Source organism: Xyrauchen texanus, chromosome 12 (genome assembly GCF_025860055.1).
Source record: "Xyrauchen texanus isolate HMW12.3.18 chromosome 12, RBS_HiC_50CHRs, whole genome shotgun sequence".
In the NCBI taxonomy this organism is placed as follows: domain Eukaryota; kingdom Metazoa; phylum Chordata; class Actinopteri; order Cypriniformes; family Catostomidae; genus Xyrauchen; species Xyrauchen texanus.
In genome coordinates this window covers 3912985-3935354 of record NC_068287.1, presented here as the reverse complement: position 1 = coordinate 3935354, position 22370 = coordinate 3912985, and the positions used below count along the sequence as shown (strand labels likewise).

Here is a 22370-nt window from a genome sequence, read left to right as displayed (position 1 = left end):
TAATCTGAGCAGGACAAACGCCATTGAAACTCTGATAATCCATAAGAGGCAGAGATAAACAGGGGGGCGGGGTCTGTTCTCAGAAACCATGGAAACCAAACTAGGTCACTGAACAAACTACTGCTGCATCCAAAAATACATACTTTCCTACTATACAGTATGCCAAAGGAGTAGAATGTTCGAGTCCTCAGTATTTATAAAAAAGTAAGCGAGAAATACCCTGCGAATTCTTAAGTGCAAACCGACCTGACAATTTACGATCCCATAATCACTCTGGTCACGTTCAAACGCTATAATTAAATGAATGGCGGTGAACTATGAGTCTTAGTATATACAAATAAAGTTGTGTTCATTGTGCTTAAAATGTGCTTGATTTAAAAAAAAAAAACTAGAGTAGAATATTTTCACTGTTGATGCTATTACGTCATAGGGTCGAGGGTCAATAGACACGTCTCCAGATGAAGTATGTCCAAAATCTATTATTACTAATCACATGCATACCAAAAGAGCATACTGTTTTACTGGCTGAGAAGTGTGTCCTTCATTAAATACCATGCATACTCTGACAGTAAGCAGGGTATGTTATCTGATGTAGTTAAAGCAGGGCTTTGTAAATGTGCTGCGTTTCTATATTACAGCAGCAGACGTCTTTGTGCCTTACATTTGTTGTGATTGGTTCCTTCAGAGCGAGTATCAGCAGAGACCCCTTCTACGACATGCTGGCCACCAGGAAGAGACGTATCGCCAACAAGAAGTGAAATCTGCGTCCAAACCCCATACACACAAATACACTGCCTTCTGGGACAGCCTTTGTGTGTTGCTGACGTTTTAAAGGAGCAATCTAAAGAATTCAATGTTTATAGTTCCTTTCTTGTGTTTCTATTCGTATAAAAACAGCTGTCTGAACTGTTTGAAAATGCATGGATGTCGGTTTGTATACCAGGGTGGCTCACTTGAGGGTCCAAATGAAGTTGTTTAAAGGCCAAAACGTACTCTATGCAAGAATGTGAATGCAGACTCTTATAGCTACTCGAGTTTGATTTTGTGCATAGCTGCGTTACAAAATGTGTCATGTTTGGCCATTGCAGTAAACACTGGTGAACAACAGAAGACAACAGTGGATGTGCACGTCAAGAGCACATGAGTGAGGAGGTTAGATGACACCTGCATTTGTATAACTAGTCTGAAAGACCATAAAGACATCTTTATGGGTCAAAACTCCTGAAGAGTTATGGTCCAATATCTCATAGCAGTCGTAGTGCACGTGTCAATCGGCTGTGTACGTGTGCACGGTCAAATGGTAAGGCTAGAGCATTTGACTATACATGTAAGCATGCTCATCCAGACATGCGTCGGCAATGCGTCTGTGTGCATGTACTTACATAAAGTATGTTCTGGCCTAGAGGAATAGTTCACCAAAAATGACATTTTTGTCATTATTTACAAACAAAAGTATACATTTTAAAAGAATCATTATGCACCTTTTGCCACACAAAAAAAGCCACTTTTTAATTGATGAACATGGGCTAAATGTGAACTTTGGGGAAGGGAAATGTTATTTGTGAATAATAACTTAATATTGACATCATATGATTAAAGGAATAAAGACTTGGAATATAGTGCATGAGTAATATGGAATACTTCTGTGATACTTTGTTTTTTTGTGCTTTTTGAAGCTTGACAGCCCTGGTCCATATGAGCTATCATTAAATGGAAAACAAGCTGTGAAAAGATTCTTATGAGGGTGCGTAATGAAGTAATTGTCATTTTTGGCTGGACTATTCCTTTAACACCCTGTCTACACTGGACACATCCATTAATGCGACGGCTTGTTACACTTGAAGCGTCGAAGTAAACTTTGAAAATGACATGCAGAATGCTTGAGTAGACTTCAGCAACGGTTAAATGGGTTCAAGCCCCGCCCACATCTGGTTATATCCAATTACAGATCCAGATAATTTTTTGCCATTGCAACAGATAATGGCTTCGCTGCAGAGACACGTGGATAGAAACCAAAGTTGATTAAATTTGTACGATCAGCAATTACTTTACTGTAATTTTTCCTGTACACTGTAAAGAAAATGCGATTGCTAATGCAGCGCACATAAGCCCTTTTCACACATAGGCTACAGCCTTTTCCAGAAAATGTACTGTCATTTTCATGTTTGAGGTCATGTGTGAACACGACCTTTTTGAAAATACTGGTAAATTTGTTCTGGCAATTTCCCTTAATGAGAAGTTATATCATAAGTACCTATAAATGTCCATTTTGATGGGATGTGTGAACAGTATGGTACATTTACCAGTAAAGGCAACCCAACGATTTTCCTGTAATTTACCTGGTTGCTTGTGTGAACGGAACTATACGATGTGCACTGTTGCTATTTCCATCTTCCTAATATATTAGCAATTTCTTTATGTAACAACAAATGACTTAAAGTAATCGAAATATGTAATTAATACCATTCAAAAAGGCAAAAAGATTCACACGGACGGGATAATAAAGTGGCACAAGCAGCTCTGCAGCGCGTCAACGACGAACGCTTCCGGTGTAGACAGCATAGTGGGAGCCATTGGCTTTGGACGCGACGCGACCCTCGCGTCTGGTGTAGACAGTGCAGCAGCATCACTTCACAGATGTCAGTTAGAAAAGCCACCAATTCCGAATGAGACGTGATCTATTTACAATCACTGACCAGCGGCCTGGCAGTGTGATCATACCTGCCTCTGAAACGGTAACCCGCCATGACACGTATGCGCATGCGCTCACACAGTAAGCTTAAATAAAAGTTAGTGAATCTAATGCTAACACTAGAAAGCAGTCTGGAGTCAGCTGGACTGATTTCATGAGAAACGACAAACAAATGACATACGGTATGTTTCAATTTCTCATGTACATTAAAGGGTACCAGTCCATTTAACCTTTCCGTTCTGATTTTGAGTTTAAAAGACACTATCTACTGTTACGGATGAAGTTTTGATGTGACATGAATGAATTGCTTGCTTTTGTGTTCCCTTTACAAAATACAGTTAAATATCTTTTTGTATTTATTTTCTTTGTGAAATTATTTGATTCTACTCTTAATTGAGATATATCTAAGTTATGTGTAAATACTGTAAACATCTGTCTTATTTTTTGTGTAAGTACAATCTATAGCATATATCTGCTGGTAATTATACATCATCTTTAATGTTAGGGCTCTTTTGCTGAGAGGCCTTATAAACGAATATACTTCTGTCAGGGAAAATTACCATGTAATTCTGGAAATGATTTTTTAATTTTTTTTTTCTAAATCCAGTAGCAATTTATATGTGTTGTAAAATAAAAGCCCTGTCCAGGGGTGGAATACTCTTCAATGCTACAGGGCTACAGATTAATTTGTACATGTCTGTATAAGCTATTCGTCATATTGTATATGAAATATGGATACATAAAGCATACATAAATCTCAAATGTTCATGACTTATTTCCCCCCACACATCACAGAGTTTACAAAGATGTGACCCTACTGATCGTACTTTAATATGACACCGCATCTGGTAACAGAGATTGAATCACTTTGTTTTTGTTAAATTTATACTACATAATAATACCTCCCATTACTAAAATGGATTTTAATAGCTGCTAAATATATACAAACATGTGCAAATGACATTTACAAAATATCAATAGAGAACATTTAACAGCTATGGAAAGCATTTACAAAAGCAGCATTACAGATGCATGCACACACAAATAATACAAATGACTTGTGTTCTACATTGCACTTAGAATTGTGCATAAATGGTTTGAAAACACCATGATAAATGTATGTAAACAAAACAAATATTAAGAAACAAAAAGTCTTGTCAGTTTATAAAGATTTTTTCAATCAATTTATATTGACACCAGAAAGGAAACAAATATTATTTTGAGAGCTATGAAGGGCTACAATGTACAGATATACAGTATGATCACACATGTAATGTCAAGATTCTACTTTGATATGTTTCAGTTAATACTGAACTACAATAATATATATTGGTTTAGATGTTAAGATTCATTTTGTCCTATAGGTATCAAGACAATCACTACACCTATTTCACAATAATTTCATCAAAACAATATCATTTTGATTTCTATTAGAATAACTTTATATATGGGGTATAATATGAGGTATTGAATTGTAAAATATACATTACAAATTTATTTCAGACTAAAGTTCAACAATAGTTTTCTATGGCTACATTTACAACTCATTGTTTCTTGTATCAACAGCAAATCTCTAAAATTCATATTGATAAGCACCATAAATATTTACATAAATCTACAGCCAATTGAGAATGTATTTGAAACATAATGCACACTGTTAATATACAGCTCACCAGTGTGTGAGTCATGGTGCACGCTCCAGAGAGGAATACTATACTGCCACCTGCTGGAACAAATGGATGAGCAGAATAAGAAAATTATGATCATACATTCTATCAGTCGTTTCCCTTTTATAAAGCAAAGGACAGCAAATATATATATATATTTATACATTAAATATATGTAAAACTCAGTTCTGAACAACTTCAACTATTGCACAACCCAAACATTAACTATACACACACTACTGTCTATCCATCCATCCACTGCATATTCTTCTGTCCATCCGTCTATTCATGCCCAGTTCCAGATCAAAATTACTGAGAGTGCTTCTGAGAATAGTGGCGGTGATCTGTATAAAGTGGAGATGTATCGTAATTAAAATGTTCATGTTTAAATGCTACTAGATCAATGTAAATAACAGATTTTAATGTACAAAACATTTATTGCTTTATTGATTTTTTTTTTTAACATGATCTGTCGCCTGCAGATTAGGACATACCGATTTGCAAAATGATGCATGTTAATACGTTTTGATTTAGCAATTGTGCGTTCACAAAGTGGAGGGATTTTGTGTGTTTGCTGGGATTCAAGGAAATCTGCTTGCCAATTTACAGTATTAGTCTTACACATTCAATTGAAAAACGTTCACAATAAATCGACATGGCGGGTAGTATTTTGCCCTGGTCATCAATTGAGGGTGCATAAATTGAGCACCCCCTTAGAACCGGGCCTGCTTCTATCTGTACACCCGTCTTGTTGTTTAGCATGGCGAGGAGGACACCTGGTCGTATTCGGGACATTTGAGCAGTGCGGGGTAGCTGGCATTCATCGGCAGCGAGGCATCACTGGATATGTCTGAGGGACTGCGTCCGCGCGTCCAGGCTTCAGGATGCAGGAACTGACCCGAGTAATCCGAGCAGTTGCTGAGGCGCGGCCGGTAGAAGCTGGGGTGCGGCTGATACATCTCCTCTGCTGTGTAACGCTTCATGAACAGGTACACAGACATCACACCAGCACTCTGAACACAGCAGAAGAAAACTACATGTGCATTTCATGATGGAAACACAGTCCATGGACAGCAAAACAATAATGGTGTTTTGGTGCATTGGTGCATTTAATAATAATAATGGTGCATTTTTATGTAAAATGATTAGAAAAGTTGTAAACAACTAATGTACCCAAATTTAGATATTGGGAGATAAATTGATTGAAATTGCCACTTTGAAAGAAAATCATTATTTTCACATGGAAATGAGCTTTTGATTCACCACAGATGTTTGCCAGAAGTTTGCAGCTCTTCGCCAATAGTGTTGAACCTCCGACAAACCTTTAGCAACAATGGACAATTTGCCACAGGTTTGCCAAGAACTCTTTGAGTTTTGTAAGGGTGCCTATGGTTCATTTTCCATTAATAAATCATGCAAGCCTCAGTTTTTAACCCATATCATCCAATAAAGTATGAAAATATTTGAAGGATGTCATTAGACAGTGTAAACCAAGGGGGATTTTCAAATCAAAAGTTCCAGGTTCAATACAAGCTAAGCGCTGTGATTAGCATCTTTGACATGCTTCCAATTACCACAGACATTACTTTCCAATTGTTCCTCAGTTTAGAAAAAATGGTGTGTACAGTACCGTAATGCACTTACAATGGTAGTATGTGGGGGCAAGACAATGCAATTGAAGTAAACGTTGCACATTTAGTTCCAAAAGTTACAAGTTCATTGTCCATTGCTGCGTTCACAATACAATGTGACAAATGTAGCATTACAGTTACTGGACAAGCTACACCATTCTGGAAGTAGCTAAACCACACTACTGAAAAATGTAGTTAAGTTAGTAGTGTCACTAATTTGAGTTCACTACTCCCCATCACTGGCGTTAACATGAGACATATAACTATCCTTATACCATGGTCTATTCGAATGATTGATTCTGATTGGCTGGATTGTGTGTGTTAAAAGGATTTAATGCACATGTAGTTCCAGTCAGTTTTAATCATGGTTAGATATTAATATGCCTACTCTTCTGTCCTCTTAATGAGACAGTTTGAGAGTTCTGTGTCTGTTCAAATGGCCAATGGACATGAATATAGAGTAGCAAGTTTGATGAGTCTAAGAGGTTAACCGTAACATCACAAAACACAACATCAATTGTGAAGCGCTACAGGAAAAATGGAAAAGACACCAGCGATTATCAGCCCCTTAGTCTATTTGTTAACAGATTTGGGCTCAATTAGTTGCAAAAATGTGTGAGAAAAATCAAAATAAACAAACAAACAGAAGAATGAAGCATTTCAATAGTGTTTACCCATTAAAAGTCATCAGTAATGAGATGCAATGGAGAAACATGTGGCACAACTCACAGTAATTATGGTGCCTGACTTGGAGAGAGAGCTGTTTACCTCAGTGAGCAGGAAGGAGATGGCAGCAAACGCAAATGACCAGCCGTATTTATAGCTGAAATACGTCTCATTACTCTTAGTCCTGTTCAACATCTCATCATTGATACTGGAGATGTAGAGAACCAAACCCACCACCAGAGACAGACCTGAGTGATAGACAAACATCAGTATCGCGCACGATAATCATCACATACCTCAGAATGAACCTGGGGGAAAGAGTACCTGACAGGATGAAGAAAATTCCAGAGACGAAGGCCAGGATGGTGCGGTGAGGCCGAATGTGTCCGATATTGTTCAGCACAAAACCAATGAACATGAAGAACAAACTGACCAGTGGGAACGGTGTAGCAGAGCGGATCATCTCTGAAAAACACGTCATAATGGGAAAAAGAGCTTTTGATTTTATACAATACATTGAAAACACAAAATGTATGTTTGCTTCTCATACATAAGAAGGTTTAGATGTTATTGCATAATACAATCAAATGCACACACAAAAGAAATGGATCTCAATATTTGTGATTATACTATACGTTGCTAACACTGTACGTTGCTAACACTGTAAGCCGCTAACACTGTACGATGCTAACAGTGCCATAACCACAATGTGGAGGCGAGGACGTTTTATGCAAAACTTTTTTATTTTTATGTTTAAGAAACTGAAAATGGTAATTCATTTCAAATGTTCTTTTTTGTTCATTATTATAAAAACAAAAACAATATTAGATTTGCATATTTGAGAGGCACAGCAACACACCTTTCATCAGATTGGCCAACGGCGCTGTCTTCTGTACTGTCTTACAGAATAACAGTTGGAACCGTTCTGTATATTTGGCTCAATTTTAATGAAATATTGTCCCGAACTACCACTCACTGTAAACTACACCTGCAATTTGCAGATAAATCTTGTTGCAGGGCACAAAGCTGGTGCTGTTGTGAGATGTTGCCTTTAATGGTCGATGCATAAGAGATCGCAAGCTGACTGGGAGTTTAGTCTCATATACATCTCTGGAAAAATGAAAAGACCACAATTTTTCTTAAATCAGCATCTCTACATGTATGGCAGCCATTCCATTCCAGTGTCTGTTGAATTCCTGCTTGAATGTTTGTGCCTGGAGTGGCATATAATCACTTAGACTGGCAGAGAACATGCCAAGATGCATAAAACTGTGATTGAAAATCAGGGTTACTCCAATTAAATATTGATTTCTGAACTCTTCCTAAGTTAAAACATTGTTTGTGTTGTTTAAACATGAATATGAACTTGTTTTCATTGCATTATCTGAGGTCTGAAATCACTGCATCTGTTTTGTTATTTTGACCAGTCGTCATTTTCTGCAAATAAATGCACTAAATGACAATATTATTATTTGGAATTTGGGAGAAATGTTGTCAGTACTTTATAGAATAAAACACAAATGTTCATTTGTCAAACACATACCTATAAATATTAAATCCAGAGAAACTGATAATTTGGAGTGGTCTCTTAATTTTTTCCCAGAGCTGTATATAATATATAATTTTTATATTGAATAAAATGTATGATTTTGTAATAAATTTGTTTTCATTACGTATTAATAAATGTAAACAAACTTTTTTGCTGCAATATACTGCTCATTATTCATAAATAAGGGTCATTGTGCGGTCCACGTTGGACGCCTTTTGTCCGAATAATTCGTTTTAGCTATAGTTTGTTTTAAATAAGAGTTTAAAATTGACATTTCTCTTTCATGCTTTTTCTTACATGAGAAATGCCTCCCATCTGCTGCTGTCAACACAAGAAACAGTCTTAACTGTTAGAAGCCAAACAATACAATACAATACAATACAATAGCACATAATAACATAAATTAATGTAGAATGCTAATACTGTATGTCTGTGTGTTACTGTATGGTAATAAAGTGCAAGAAGACAGTGTATTTTTATGGAGTGTATTAACTGTGCTTCAGATGGGGGTTCTTCTCAGGTACAAAAGTCATGTATGTACCGGTATGCGCTTTTCAAATTCAGTTATTTCCCTTCAAAGCCAACACACAGGGAGAACTTTCACCTGACACTCCAAAATTATTTTAACATATATACTGCATATAAATATATATATATATATATATATATATATATATATATATATATATATATATATATATATATATATATATATATACAGTACACATTTTAATTTCATAACAAAGCAATCTTTAACAATATTAAATCAATAAAACTTTAATAAATTCAAGTTTTAATAATATTAGCTAAAGATCACTCAATTATTGTATTATGAAATTGAAATGTGTGAATCTTAAATATAAGCTATATTTACTTAATATGTATATATATATATATATATATATATATATATATATATATATATATATATATATATATATATATATGTATAACAAGCAAAACATGAAAACTATTATTTTCTTTATACACCAGGTGAGCTCAGTCAAGTTCACGTACATAAAAACATGTTTGATAGATTTTATATCTACTCCTCTTTGTTCCTGATAGCATCTGCTGAGCCGTAGGTTTGACGCAGAAGTATAAATCGGCCTTAAAGGGTTAGTTCATCCGAAAATTGACATGATCCCCTAATTTACTCACCCTCAAGCATCCTAGTTGTATATGACTTTATTCTTTCAGCCAAACACAATCGGAGTTATATAAAAAAATATCCATAAGCCCTAAAAAGCGCATCCATCCATCAAAAATCCATAGATCAGAAATCCATACGGCTCCAGGTGGTTAATAAAGGCCTTCTGAAGTGAAGTGATGCATTTTTGTGAGAAAAATATCCATATTTATAACTTTATAAACTATAATCACTGTCTTCCGGTAACGGTAAATGACATTCCTGAAATCAAGAATGAGCATTTTAACTAGTGAAAATGTAATTGTTGCTGTCAACTATTAATATCCTACATGTGATGAAAAGTTCAAAGGGTGCCAAATGCAAACGTAATTACAGATATTTAATTTTCCCTAGATACAATTTGAATTCTTGATATAAAGAATGTACTTCTTACTAGTAAAAATACAATTTTTTATATCAACAATTACATTGTTACTAGTTAATATATCTAGTAAAAATATCGAAAATAGTTTAAATGCTAATTCTTGATATCTGTAAATGTATTTCAACATGTTACATTGGTATTTCTGATATCTATCATTTGGAATGTAATTAATAATATCTAAAAATACTTTAATTAAAATAGTCACTAGTGGAAACAAAATTTTGCATTTTTATTAGTTGGAATTCAATTGTTGATTTCAAATATTGGCATTCCACTAGTAGAAATGACACTGTACATTGATACAGAAAATACTGTACATTGATAAAACTCTGAATTAATACAGTATGTTACTAATACTGTACATTTCTAATACTATATGTTGTTAATACTGTAAATTGCTAAAACTCTTGAGTTGTTAATACTATACATTGCTAATACTGCACATTGCTAATATTGTACGTTGCTAATACTGTACGTTGCTAATACTGTAAGTTGATAATACTGTAAGTTGCTAATACTGCACATTGCCAAAAACTATTTAGCGGAGACGGGCCACTTCTATTAAAATGAATGGAGAAAATTGTAACGTTCAACTGATGTAGAAAAGGAAGTCCCGTCTTACAGGTAAAAGAGCCAATCACCTTTTAGATAAAGACATTGCCTGTCAATCAACTCGAGAGAAGTTGAAAGAAGCACAATTTATGATACCAGTGTTGTTAGATTTTAGTGCTGATTTGAAATGTTCTTTGATCGTAATCTTGAGCAGCCGTTTTGGAGATTTCGGTCTTTCCCCATTCAAGTAGATGAGAGCTGCACTTTTATGACTGGAAATAGCTTCCCAGACGCATTCAAAAGATGGCAACCAGTGGACTAACTTGCTAGAAAGCTTAGACATTGCTAAAACTGTAGGCTACATTGCTTATACTGTAAATTGCTAATACTGTGCGTTGCTAATACTGTACATTTCTAAATAATCATTACAACTACCACAATGATGTAAGTTCACCTGTTTGACAACTGCTTTAGTCCTTATTTAGCATTAACTTTTAACAACTACTGTGTAAAAATTAGTGCTTGATACATGTTTGAAGTACGATTTTACAATTTATATTGTAAAACAAAACGTGAAAATTGCTTCTATTAATATTAACCACATACCTTCTTTTACTCATAAACCCATTGACAAACTGAACAGCTCTATTTGTGTGGTGCATGTAAGTGACTGCACTGGAGTGTCTGTCCATGATGAGTATTTAAAATCAGTCTCTATTGATTGAACTGGATTTGAGTACACAGTGATTTGACTCATATCTTTGTTCATGGGTGTATATTCACTTACTCAGAACACTGATGGTGGATTCACTGGTCAGCTGAACACTCATGGGCATCACATACTCAATCGTGAAACAACGGCCCCTCTCCTCACCTGACAGAGAGAGACCACATTAGACTTCATTGAGTTCTCAGTAGTTTCATTTACATAGAGTTAATGGCAAATTTGCCATTGATTATTTTCACTTGCAAATTACTTGTGGCAAATTGTCCATTGTTGCCAAAAGTTTGAGAAAATTTGAGATGAAGAAGAATTAAAGATCAATACAAATTAAGCTGGATGGACAGAATTGTAAAAAAAACTAAAATCATGTTTACAGTAATGTACTTAAAATGAAAGTCTGTAGGGCAAGGCAAAAATGTGAACTTGTATTTCTATTAAAGTGCTTGATTTGGAAAAAAAGTCATATTGCAATTATTATGAAAAATATTGCAATTTGAACTGTGATGTAATAAAAAGCAAAGCCTAGTAAGTGATTCCTTTAGACCAAAATTGCCAACAAAAAGACTTTAAGGGTTCAAAACTCAGATCTTTTTTTTACTTCAGCCACAAACAAACAAATAAATATATTAAACAGGAAACAAAAAAATTCGTAAAATGTAACCTAATGGCAAATGCAGTCTCATGGGAGTTTCTGCAGAACTAGGGTTAACATTCAGATAAAACATTGTCCAAAGTATTTGAGTGCCAAAGATGGCAGGAGTAGGAGTTGATCACCCTTAATTCAAATATTTTTTAGAAGCATTGGAAACGAAAAACAATAGTGTCTGCTGAGCTACTACATGAGAACACATTGAGTCATTATTAATATTTTATTAATAAATCTGCCATGAATGTACTTGCTAGCTAACAGTAAACTCATAAATGTACTCCTGCCAATGCAAATGTGTTTTTTAGGGTAATACAGGATTTATAAAGAGAGCTAGGTTCAAGGTTAGCAAAACATGAAATAACATTGCAGAGAATAGAGGCAGTTCTTTATTTATGCTTTTTGTACGATTTGCGTTTTTACATTTTTTTTAAGCTGTTAAAATAGTGAGTTTATATAAAAATAACACATTAATAAAGTTATTGCAATTAATCATGCCTCGAGACCCATATATAAATCCATAATAAGGATTTGTCCAACCATCAGAGCATGAAGTACCACTTTCATGTTTTTGCATTTCACAATCAGCGGGGGGCAGTCAGCGCAGCCTCAACACCTGATCTCGCCAAACCACATATAACAAGAGCAGGCAATAAAAAAAGGATACTTTTATGCATGTTTTTATGTTCGAAGAAAGAATAGAGCACAACAGAATACATGTGTCTCGAGAACTAATATTAATATATTTATTTATATAGAAACTTTCTTAGACTCAAGATCGCTTTACAAAAGAAAACTTGCAAGAAAAGACAAAAAAAGTATCAAACAAGGAAACAAGGATCAGACAACAAAACAAAGATCAAATACATGGAAAAAAACATATCAAAGAGCACATGCATTGCAATGAGATAAACTAGTAGCAGTCTGGGAAACACTTGGAAAAGAGATGAGATTTAAATGGGATTTAAAAGAAGAGGAAGAGGTGAGGACTCGGAGTGAAGAAGGAAGAGAATTCCAAAGTTGCAGAGAGACAGACATGAATGACCTTCCAACCATAGATGCAAATCTAAACTTTGGGACAGACAAAAAAACAGCACCAGATGATTTAAGAGTGCGAGGAGATGATATCTTAAAATGAATGTGGTAGGTGATTTGTAGCCAGTGTAGCTGTTGGGGTATCTGAGTAATGTTTTGTTCTGTTGCTGTTAGTAAGGACTCTGGCTACAGAATTTTGAACATACAAGGCAATTTAAAGTTTTAGCAGGTAGACCAGAGAGAATTGAATTGCAATAATTTAACCTGAGTTATATGAACGCATGAATAACTGTTTCAAATTAAGTGAAGGACGAAGATGAGCAGTATTGCAGAGGTGTAAAAATGAAGTTTCAATCAAATGATTGACATGAGATTCAAAGGTAAACAAAGAATTAAAAATCACTCCAAAATGTATAGCTATACCACTGACATTGACAGAAAGACTGTGATAATGAGCAATAGATTTGGGGCCTATTTAATAAAGAGTTTTAAGATGTTTGCATTCATCTAGATCTTTAAAATGTGAAGGCAAATAGAAAGTAAAGGTAAAGGGTATCATCTGAGTAACAGTGACTACTGAGGCCATGTTGCTGCATTATTTTCCCAAGTGGGAGGATGTAAATTACAAAAACAAGTGGGCATAATACTGATCCCTGAGGGACCCCCCTTGAAACAAATGTTGTGGATGATTTATATTTATGAATTGAAAAAAAAAAATGCTTTCTTTCTTGTAGATAGGAAGTTAACAAGAGGTGAGCAGTACCCGTAATGCACATAGCTGAAAGAGGAGTGACAATAATTTAATGGCTGACAGTGTCAAAGGCTGAGCTAAATTCAAAATTAAGAAGGATGTTAAGTGAACCAGAGGGCGAAACTCTGACTGAAAAGGCTCAAAAGAATCATTAGAAGTTAGGTGTTTATGGAGATGAGTGGCAACCACCCTGTTTAGTATTTCAGCCACAAACAGAAGATTGAAAATGGGCCTATAATTCTGTAATACTGACTGGTCCAAACCATGTTTCTCGAGTATGGGAGTAACATCAGCAGTTTTTAATGCTAATGGCACAATTCCAGATCCAAGAGAAGTGTGGGGCTTACAACTGGAGTTGTTAATAATCTAGGAGAAGTAGTTAGCACATGCTGTATTCAAGGCAGCTTTGTATTGTAAAACCCTGTCTACACCAGACGCAAGCGCAGCAGAGTGGTGTGCAATGACAATGAGTCAGAAAATTCACATTGTGTAAAATTTAAAAAAGACTCATTAGACGTAGTGGAGTCAGTGTCTACATGAATATTGAAATCACCCAACAGAATCACAGAGGTATGCAAAGCAAAGGCTTAAGTAAACTATATATATCTTATCTTGAAATGTCTTAAAATGCTGCCTTCATATGAAAAGCTCAAAGTGAGATGTTCCAAAAGCATCTGTCTGATGCATCACATTAATTCAATATAAAAAATTTAATCGATTGACAGCCCTAATGCTAATGCCTGATCCTATACCCAGCCGCATAGACTTTCTCAATGCTTGTGTATTAAGAAAGTCTTTATATTAGAGATCTGGTATTTTTCTTTGCTTTGTAAAAGAGAATGTGAGAGTGTAATTCAGAGATGACTGAATTACATTACATGACATTAACACTTTCATCATGCCGTGAGACCTGCCGATCATGATGTCAACATCACACTATTTATAACACATTTACACACTATAACACCCACATAAACACTTTCACAGTAGAACAGAAATAGTCTTGGGCCTCAGAAAGTTTTTGGTGTTTCAATTCAGAAGTCTAATTATGGTCAACAAGCCTATCCCTGTAGAGCTGAAATGATGGCTCACATCTGCTCATGTCACACTCAATTTCACAGGCTGTAAACAGCGTGGGTTTGGATCAAACCCAGTCCAAGCGCTCGCCCACATCTTCTAACACACACACGCACACACACACACACACACACACACACACACACAGTGTTTGTTACACTGCAGGTGTTTGTTTGACAATTCAGAAGAGTGAGAGCTCAACATGTCATTTAAATGATAACAAGACATCCAACCCACATGGATAAACCTCAATAAAGCAGAAGAAATTCCATCATTAAACGCATCCAATAAACGTTGCTCCCTAACAACTATTGCCATGGCGATTTCAAGGGAGGAGATGAGAGACTGTGGGATACAGCAGAAACCTCTGTAACCGGCACAAAATGCCTGACCAGCCAGAAATAAAGGCAAAAAAACAAAACAATAAACCCTTTTTTACTGTGTGAAGTCTGGAATGAACTCAGTTGACTGGCTTTTTACAGAGGACAAATTTAGAATAGTGACAGAAGACACTTTCTAACAATAGGGTACAAAATAGGGCTTGAGATTCTCCAAAAAAAAATAAATATATATAAATGGAAGCGCAGCGTAGTTCTAGCAGGAAGACTAGCAGCTGTACATCATGACATCATTAGCTGGGTAATTATTAGCCAATCGCATGTAAGCCATTGCTTTATGAGTCTGCTCACAATCTGTCACATTGCTGTTTCAGTGTGCTAAACACAGGCAACCTCCACCACCCCACCAGTTGAGCCCTGTCCCGCATGGGGGTAGGCTCCTTGCCCCTGCCTCCTATCTCCGGCAAGACATGACAGTTCCAGGCACAACTCCCTCAAACCGCCGGACGGGGCCTATGCCAAAGAGAGACATTACTTTCTGTTTTACATTTATCAAATAAATGGCATCTTAAACTTCACTCAAGCCTGCGTGTCTTCCCTATAGAAATGAGGAGCTTAACCTTCAGAAAATGCTGTTTGTCCACCACAACTACAATGAGCTTTTTTATTTTACATATTAAATTTGGTTTTACATTTTTATGAAATGCTTTATTTTGTACATGAACTGCACATTATATTAATAAGATTATATATAGTAGCACCATCTTTTATATATTTTTTTCTCCCCCTTTCTCCCCAATTTGGAATGCCCAATTCCCAATGTGCTATAAGTCCTCATGGTGGCGTAGTGACTTACCTCAATATGGGTGGCGTAGGATGAATCTCAGTTGCCTCCACATCTGAGACCGTCAACCCTTAATCTTATCATGTGGTTTGTTGAGCGCGTTGCCACGGAGGCTTCATGCTATTCCCCACGGCATCCACGCACAACTCACCACGCGTTCCACCGAGAGCGAGAACAACATTATAGTGACCACGAGGCGGTTGCCCCATGTGACTCTACCCTCCCTAGCAACCGGGCCAATTAGGTCGCTTAGGAGACCTGGCTTGAGTCACTCATCATGCCCATGCAACTCCAGGGGGAAGTAGTCAGCATCTTTAATTTGGAATGGGAATGAAAACGAAGCTGTGAAGGATATAAAGCTATCAAAAAAGCTTCAAGATCTAATTTCCCACAGCTCATGTTGTCTGGAGTTTTTATCTACTGAAATTTATTGGAAAGATATTTTTTCTCAGAGGAGCAATCCAAAAACACTTTAAACAACAGTACAACCCATTAAATACACTGTACGTTTATCCTTAACAGCCTCGTTGTCATTCCGTTCAAAAATCAGAGATGGCGCTAGTGTGAATAAGGTCTATAAACTGGACAGATTATGCATGAAGGTGCTCATTAGGTCATCGTAGAATGCAAAGTATATTAAGTATTTGGCTGTGATTTTTTCCACTTCGACTTGAACATCAGGGAAACAAAACAACAAGCAGATGACTCGACTGGAATGGACAAACCTCTGCGGACAGAATCTGACACAGAACAAGGATAACTCATCAGAAAATGACACTGCAGTTCTTACAGCTCTAAAATAGGACTTTTACCGCTGTTCCCACAGCAATTAGATTTCAAACCATCAGGAAGGAAACAACTCATGATGTAATGTGTGAATTTAAAAACCAGAGAACTTGTACAGACAATAAATCCATTTTAAAACTATATAATATAGAAAAAGTTGAGATTACTCAAAACAATCAATAAGGTCAATTTTATGCCATTTCAATGGTTAAGGTTAGGTGGGTTAGTATTAGTACAAGGGCTAGTACTATTTGTTACCTTGGCTGGGCTGACACATGATCTTATGTAGAAATGTAGATCTGCTTAATACAGAATATCTATTACATCAATATAAAAAACTGTAGTGCTGAGGAGGGCGAGGCCAGGCCAGAATGATGCACGGCTGGACCCCAATCACCCTGTTGAGGCGAGCAAGGGTTAAAGGCGACCGGAGACGGCGGTTTGAGATGCCCTATATGTGTTTATGTTTGCATGTTTTTGTTTAAGTTTATCATTAAACTTTTGATATTGTCAAGCCGGTTCTCGCCTCCTTTCCCTTATAACCCCTTGACATTGGTGCCGAAACCCGGGAGGGAGGAAGGATGCCCGTCGTAGAGTCCTTGTCTGTTTTCATTTGTGCGTTGCAAATGTACAGATAATGCAAATGAGATAAATTTTCTTGAAAGTTTAAGTTTGAAATCTATTACTTATCAATAGAACATGAATTGGCACATTTGAACTGCATGTTTTAGTAAATATGCAAGATATACAAAAATAATTGTGTTTTATAAATTATACTAAATAAAAAAAACGTAATTTATGCCTAGTTAACGAAATCTTTCAAAGCACATTGCATTAGTTGTGAATAGATTACCCACAATGACGAAACTGAGTTAGGGGGTGAACGTTGTGAGTGTGTATATGTAATCCAGCCCTTGGTAGAAAGGAGAAAACAATGTTGGCCCTCGCCACCTTAAAAATCACCCATAAAATTCCAGTTCACTTCCGAAAATATCTAACACGGGTGTCTTTTTATTTAGGATAATGTTCAGAGAACATGTAAAACATATTTCAGACTTAAAAATAAAATCCTTTTGCTTTTGGTGCCCAAATCCATTATGACTATTTCCTTAAACTAAATTTAAAATAACATTTCGTCACTACCAAAAAATCATGTCACTTGGTAGTGACACTAATTATCGAAATAAAATCGAAATTTTACACAAAAGCCCCAAACATACTCTACGCAAGTACGTGAGCACTGACTCACCATGCTACGTAAGATCAATTTCCTGCGTCATTGTGAAATGTGTCAGCGCTCAATTCATAACCCAACGCAAGTACGCGCTGCATTTTCAGCGTTACTACAGGGAGCGCTAGAGCGGATTTTCTTTTTTCAATCAACAAATGTCATGGTAGACTCAGGCAGCAATTTGAGTTAATTCTTTCTGAAAAATACAGTATATATACAACATTTTTTTCCCAGTTCATTCAAGCAAACTTGTTTTTTTCTATGTGTCTCTCCCTACTCCTCAACCATCAACTCATCAACCACATCCGGGCTGCATCTGAAAACATAGACAGCTGACTTGCTGGTGAAACCATTCCATCACTTTAATCTCACCGGAAAATGTTGTCAGTTATTTTAAAGCTATTCTAAATTATTGGATCATAGACTCTTAAGAAGCTTTACCTAGTTTTTGTACCTATGTCTACCATAAATGTACATGTTTACCTTAAAGTGACTCATCAAACCTGTTATAATTCAGTGCTCCACACAATCTTAAAATAATGTGTTGAAATCAGCGCCGGATGATTCAGCATCGTATTTAGCTTTTATCCTCAGAATATTTCAGTTATTCTATAGAATTAGGCTATAATATAAAGAAGCTTTATTTATTCAGCCCTACTGCAAATGGTGTCCATAGTATATTTTTAAATCCAATTCTCAGGCACAAACACCAAACAATTCCCATCCCAAATATAATACAGAAATAATTGAATTACTCACATTACGTTTGGAAAATAATCAACTAAACTCCAAATCATATGTATAAGCTAAATAATATCAGTCCATGGACAGTCATCCAAGTATTTTAGTTTCAAGTGCCTTCTAATTAAATGACAAATCACCACTTTAAATGATGTCACATGTATGCATATATTAGGTAAGTATGTATCCTGGTCGCTTCACAATTGATCCAGAAATTTAATCCAGCAAATAAATTAAGTTTGTCTCTGCATCCTCTGCCCCTGCTTACCATTGTAAGGAAATGAGAGTACTTTTTCCACTACAATAAGCTTCCTTTATTCACCCGCTTGGACCTACCAATCATCATTATGGATGCTCAAGCACTTCTATTACACAATTGTTTAAATGTTATTCCCTCTATGGCCCACAGGCCTCTGTTGGCTGTTATTTAAGCCTAAATAAGAAACATTTACAAAGCTAATTTGCTGTAATCCAAAAATCAATACGGTACCCTTGAACTACTAACTAGACTTTCTTCACCCTTGATGGCTCGTAGGCCATTGAATTTAGCACTGCTTCTCTACCAATAATAACAGTAATAATTATAGGACTCATAAGTGTCTATTGCCTTTCCCCAAAGGTGTCCGCAGATGCTACCTTTCATTCTTTCTCCCTCAACAAGCATTTGAGCATGGCTAATTTTTTTTACCCGTCTTCATGTCATGCAACACCTAATCGTGCCACATAATCTCAAAGTACTGTGTCATTAATCAACATTTTAATTTTCAACTTAACAAATCCGATTGCTATACACCCTTCTGTCAAATTTCCAAAGTTTGACACATCTTTATAGAAGTGCATCTACAGTGGATTCCACAACAGTGAAAACACAGCAGTGGTTCCACTCCTGGCCCCCACCAGAGGTCCTTTTGTCATGCTCTCATTACCCGTTCCAGTTCAAACGCTCGACTGCTACAGTGGTGCTTTAAACTCTGCTCCTAATGGAGCCCACCTTTTACTATTCTGACTCAACTATTCATTAACTACCCTAATCACCAGTGCCTCTTTATGCTAGGCGTTTCTGCAAATGCATAATTTACACATTACATTATCTGTAAATGTTGTATTATCCAAAAACACTGTGCTCCAAGAAGCAGTAAGTAGTGGTAGCCCTCGTGCCAATGTTTCTAATAACGGAGACACCCCCTATCAGAGTGCTGGGCTCAGCTGTGATCTCAGCAGAATGCAGATGCATGCCCAACCTTGAGGCCCTGCTAGCCACAATATTAGCTGCTGACTGACGTGATCTATTTTCGACCACGCTTCGGGTTTCTTTGGCCTCATTCATTACTGGTTAAAATACAAATCTACTGCTACCAGAGTATTTTAACATGCTTCCGCTGAAGCGCTTTCGTCTATGCTTCACCGCAGCCATAATGAGCATAATGAATGACTTCCACCTGCGCACCACACCGGCCTCACATTCCAACGAGGGGAGGTGGGATTATTTAAGAAGAAGAGACAGCGGCAGATGGGAGAAATATGTACGTGCGTACTTGCCCACATGTGTGTGTTTTTGTTTCTTTGTACACTGAAAAGGGTCATTAAATGTCTATGTGTTTGTCAAGCCGGTCCCCGCTTCCTCCTCAACTGCTTAATTGTTACAATAATTTTTACGTGAAACAGGAGCTCTCCCGTCAAACGCTGTGTGGTCCCATGCTTGAGGATTCAGCCTGTTCGCAGCGCGAACAAATTATCCTGAATCAATTATTTTAATTTGAAAAGCATAGGCTTTTCCGTCGATGCCGTGTGGTACCTCGCTTGAGGATTCTTCCCTTTTGTTTCACAGAGTGAACCCTACCATTTAAATGAATTGCATCTAGAGGTGGCTCAAGGTCAGGGCAAGGCAGGCCCTCCTGCCAAGAGCAGAGCTGGACCATTTTTGCCCTTGGTGGTTAGGCACAGGCATTACGGGGTCATCTCCCTTACCTGTGGTGGGGGGTGACCTCCCTGCCTGGGTGTTGTGGATTCCTCCAGTGCAACAGCTCCTGTGAGAGCTAATTTCCATGCGCATGTAACTGTCACCAAAGATGGTGTAGGCTACGTGCGTCTCTGAGATTTCTGTCATAGACCTTTTAATCTGGACACATCAGTATAATTGGCATCTGCTAAACATATTAAAGATCAAATTTGTAAACATTTTAAATCACGGACATCTCAGGGACATCTGCTATTCAGCAAACATTCGCCTTATTGACTTCTGAGACATGCTTACTGAAATAAGTATACAGTAGTAGATATAAACACATATCAAATAAACATCCGGGCAATGTACCTGTGCTATCGGGCATTGCTTTTGCAATGCTTACATGCTGCATTCGGCATCACGGCTAACTTGTTATTCCAGTCATTCATTCCGCATTGGAGCAGCAACAACCTCAATACAAAGGTCTGCCCGAGCAGCAAATTCAATCTTTCGGCCGTTGGTTTTCAGACGCATTCCACAGTTATGCCAGAACGAACCGTTTCAGAAGAGCTCACCAAACTCTAATTGCCTAATTCACCCTTAAAGGAATTACCAGTTCTGTCGTCCTATCCAATAACCTTGCACTCTCGTCCACTGTCCAAAGGGCATATGCGTATAAGCGTTCATGTACATGTTGCTTGTACGTTTGTTTATGGGTATGCATGTACGCAGATCTATAAAATGCATGCTTTTTTAAGAGTTTATTCATACATGAATGAATAAATCAAATCATTAATAAATATAAGCAATGTAAATTTGGCCATCTTGAGGATCCGCTCATTTCCAGGGCCTCTAGAAAGCTTTCAGTTGTGTAATTTGAGCGCTGTACTAGCTCTCTCATGAGTTACAAGCAGCATGTGGGCTTTCAAGATCTGGCTGTAGGCTCTCCTGTCCAAAATGCAGTATGGTCTCGCCTGTGATGCAACTCGGGCTCTTCCATTCGAATTGCAACAAGGGCTCTCCCGTTCGAAGGCTGTGTGAGGTATAATGTAGGCATGCGTACTCACGAACACATCCGCTGTCATCAAACATCTATCGAAGCCCCCACACCCTTTCAGCACCGGACAGTTATATCATCATTATCCAATGCTCACATGGCTTCTAGTCTTTAAATACTTCCTAATAATGCTGGGGTCAGTTTCATAAAGAAACCAGTAGGCGCAATCCACAGTTTCTCTTTAAATGACCACATTACCGGCTCGCTATCATTAGCAACAGTAGCAATCAACATCGTCAGCAGTTTTGGGGTTACCATGTTAAGTCTCGAGCTCTTCGTTAAGACAGCAAGCCACATATGTTTACCTTCTCTTCATTCAAAGATTACATGAACATGTGAACTCATGAAATATGTGTTGCGGTGTGTATCTCAGATATCGGCGATATGCAGCTCTATTAAGAAGAGAGAGTATGTTATTTCTGAGTTAAAGATGGATCCAAATGTAAGTGAACAAAATGTTGAGAGGGTATCTTAGACTATATACACTGCAACAAAAGGCTTGTTTTCCTGTATAAATACATATAACTAAAATATGGTACATTTACTTGAGGAGCTGTACTGCAGAAGATATTAAAAACAGCTTTCAGAGAATGCTGACTATAATCTTGAATATAAGTGCATTTTGTCTTTACAGCACTGGCAGAAGTATAAACACTTAAAAGAAATACACTTTTATTAACAAAAAAGGTTCTTTGGGGTTCTATATTGAACCTCTGGGTTCTTTACTCAGCTCCAAAGAATCATTTTTGCCAAAAAGGTATTATTTACAAAGATTCACAAAAAAGAACCCTTTTTGCACAAATGGGTTCTTTAGGCTGGCAACTGCTTAATGTGAGCATGAATGTGTGTTTGTATGTGTATGCA

At 36.9% G+C, this 22370-nt stretch overlaps 2 protein-coding genes across 3 annotated transcripts in view; one reads left to right on the top strand and one right to left on the bottom strand.

Moving 5' to 3' along the window:
- The window catches only part of LOC127653136 (cytohesin-3), a 63036-nt gene extending 60348 nt beyond the window's left edge, over positions 1–2688 (top strand). For both annotated transcript variants that reach the window (XM_052139688.1, XM_052139687.1), the window contains exon 13: positions 686–2688. In XM_052139688.1, coding sequence (XP_051995648.1) covers positions 686–758 — 73 coding nt within the window. In that variant the 3' untranslated portion in view covers positions 759–2688. The remainder of the gene's footprint in view (positions 1–685) is intronic.
- An 847-nt stretch (positions 2689–3535) lies between these two features.
- cacng5b (calcium channel, voltage-dependent, gamma subunit 5b) overlaps positions 3536–22370 on the bottom strand; it is a 33057-nt gene continuing 14222 nt past the window's right edge. Inside the window, exons 3-6 of the mRNA XM_052139689.1 lie at positions 11119–11205; positions 6981–7121; positions 6759–6904; positions 3536–5372 (exon numbers count right to left, since the gene is read on the bottom strand). Coding sequence (XP_051995649.1) covers positions 5115–5372; positions 6759–6904; positions 6981–7121; positions 11119–11205 — 632 coding nt within the window. The 3' untranslated portion in view covers positions 3536–5114. The remainder of the gene's footprint in view (positions 5373–6758; positions 6905–6980; positions 7122–11118; positions 11206–22370) is intronic.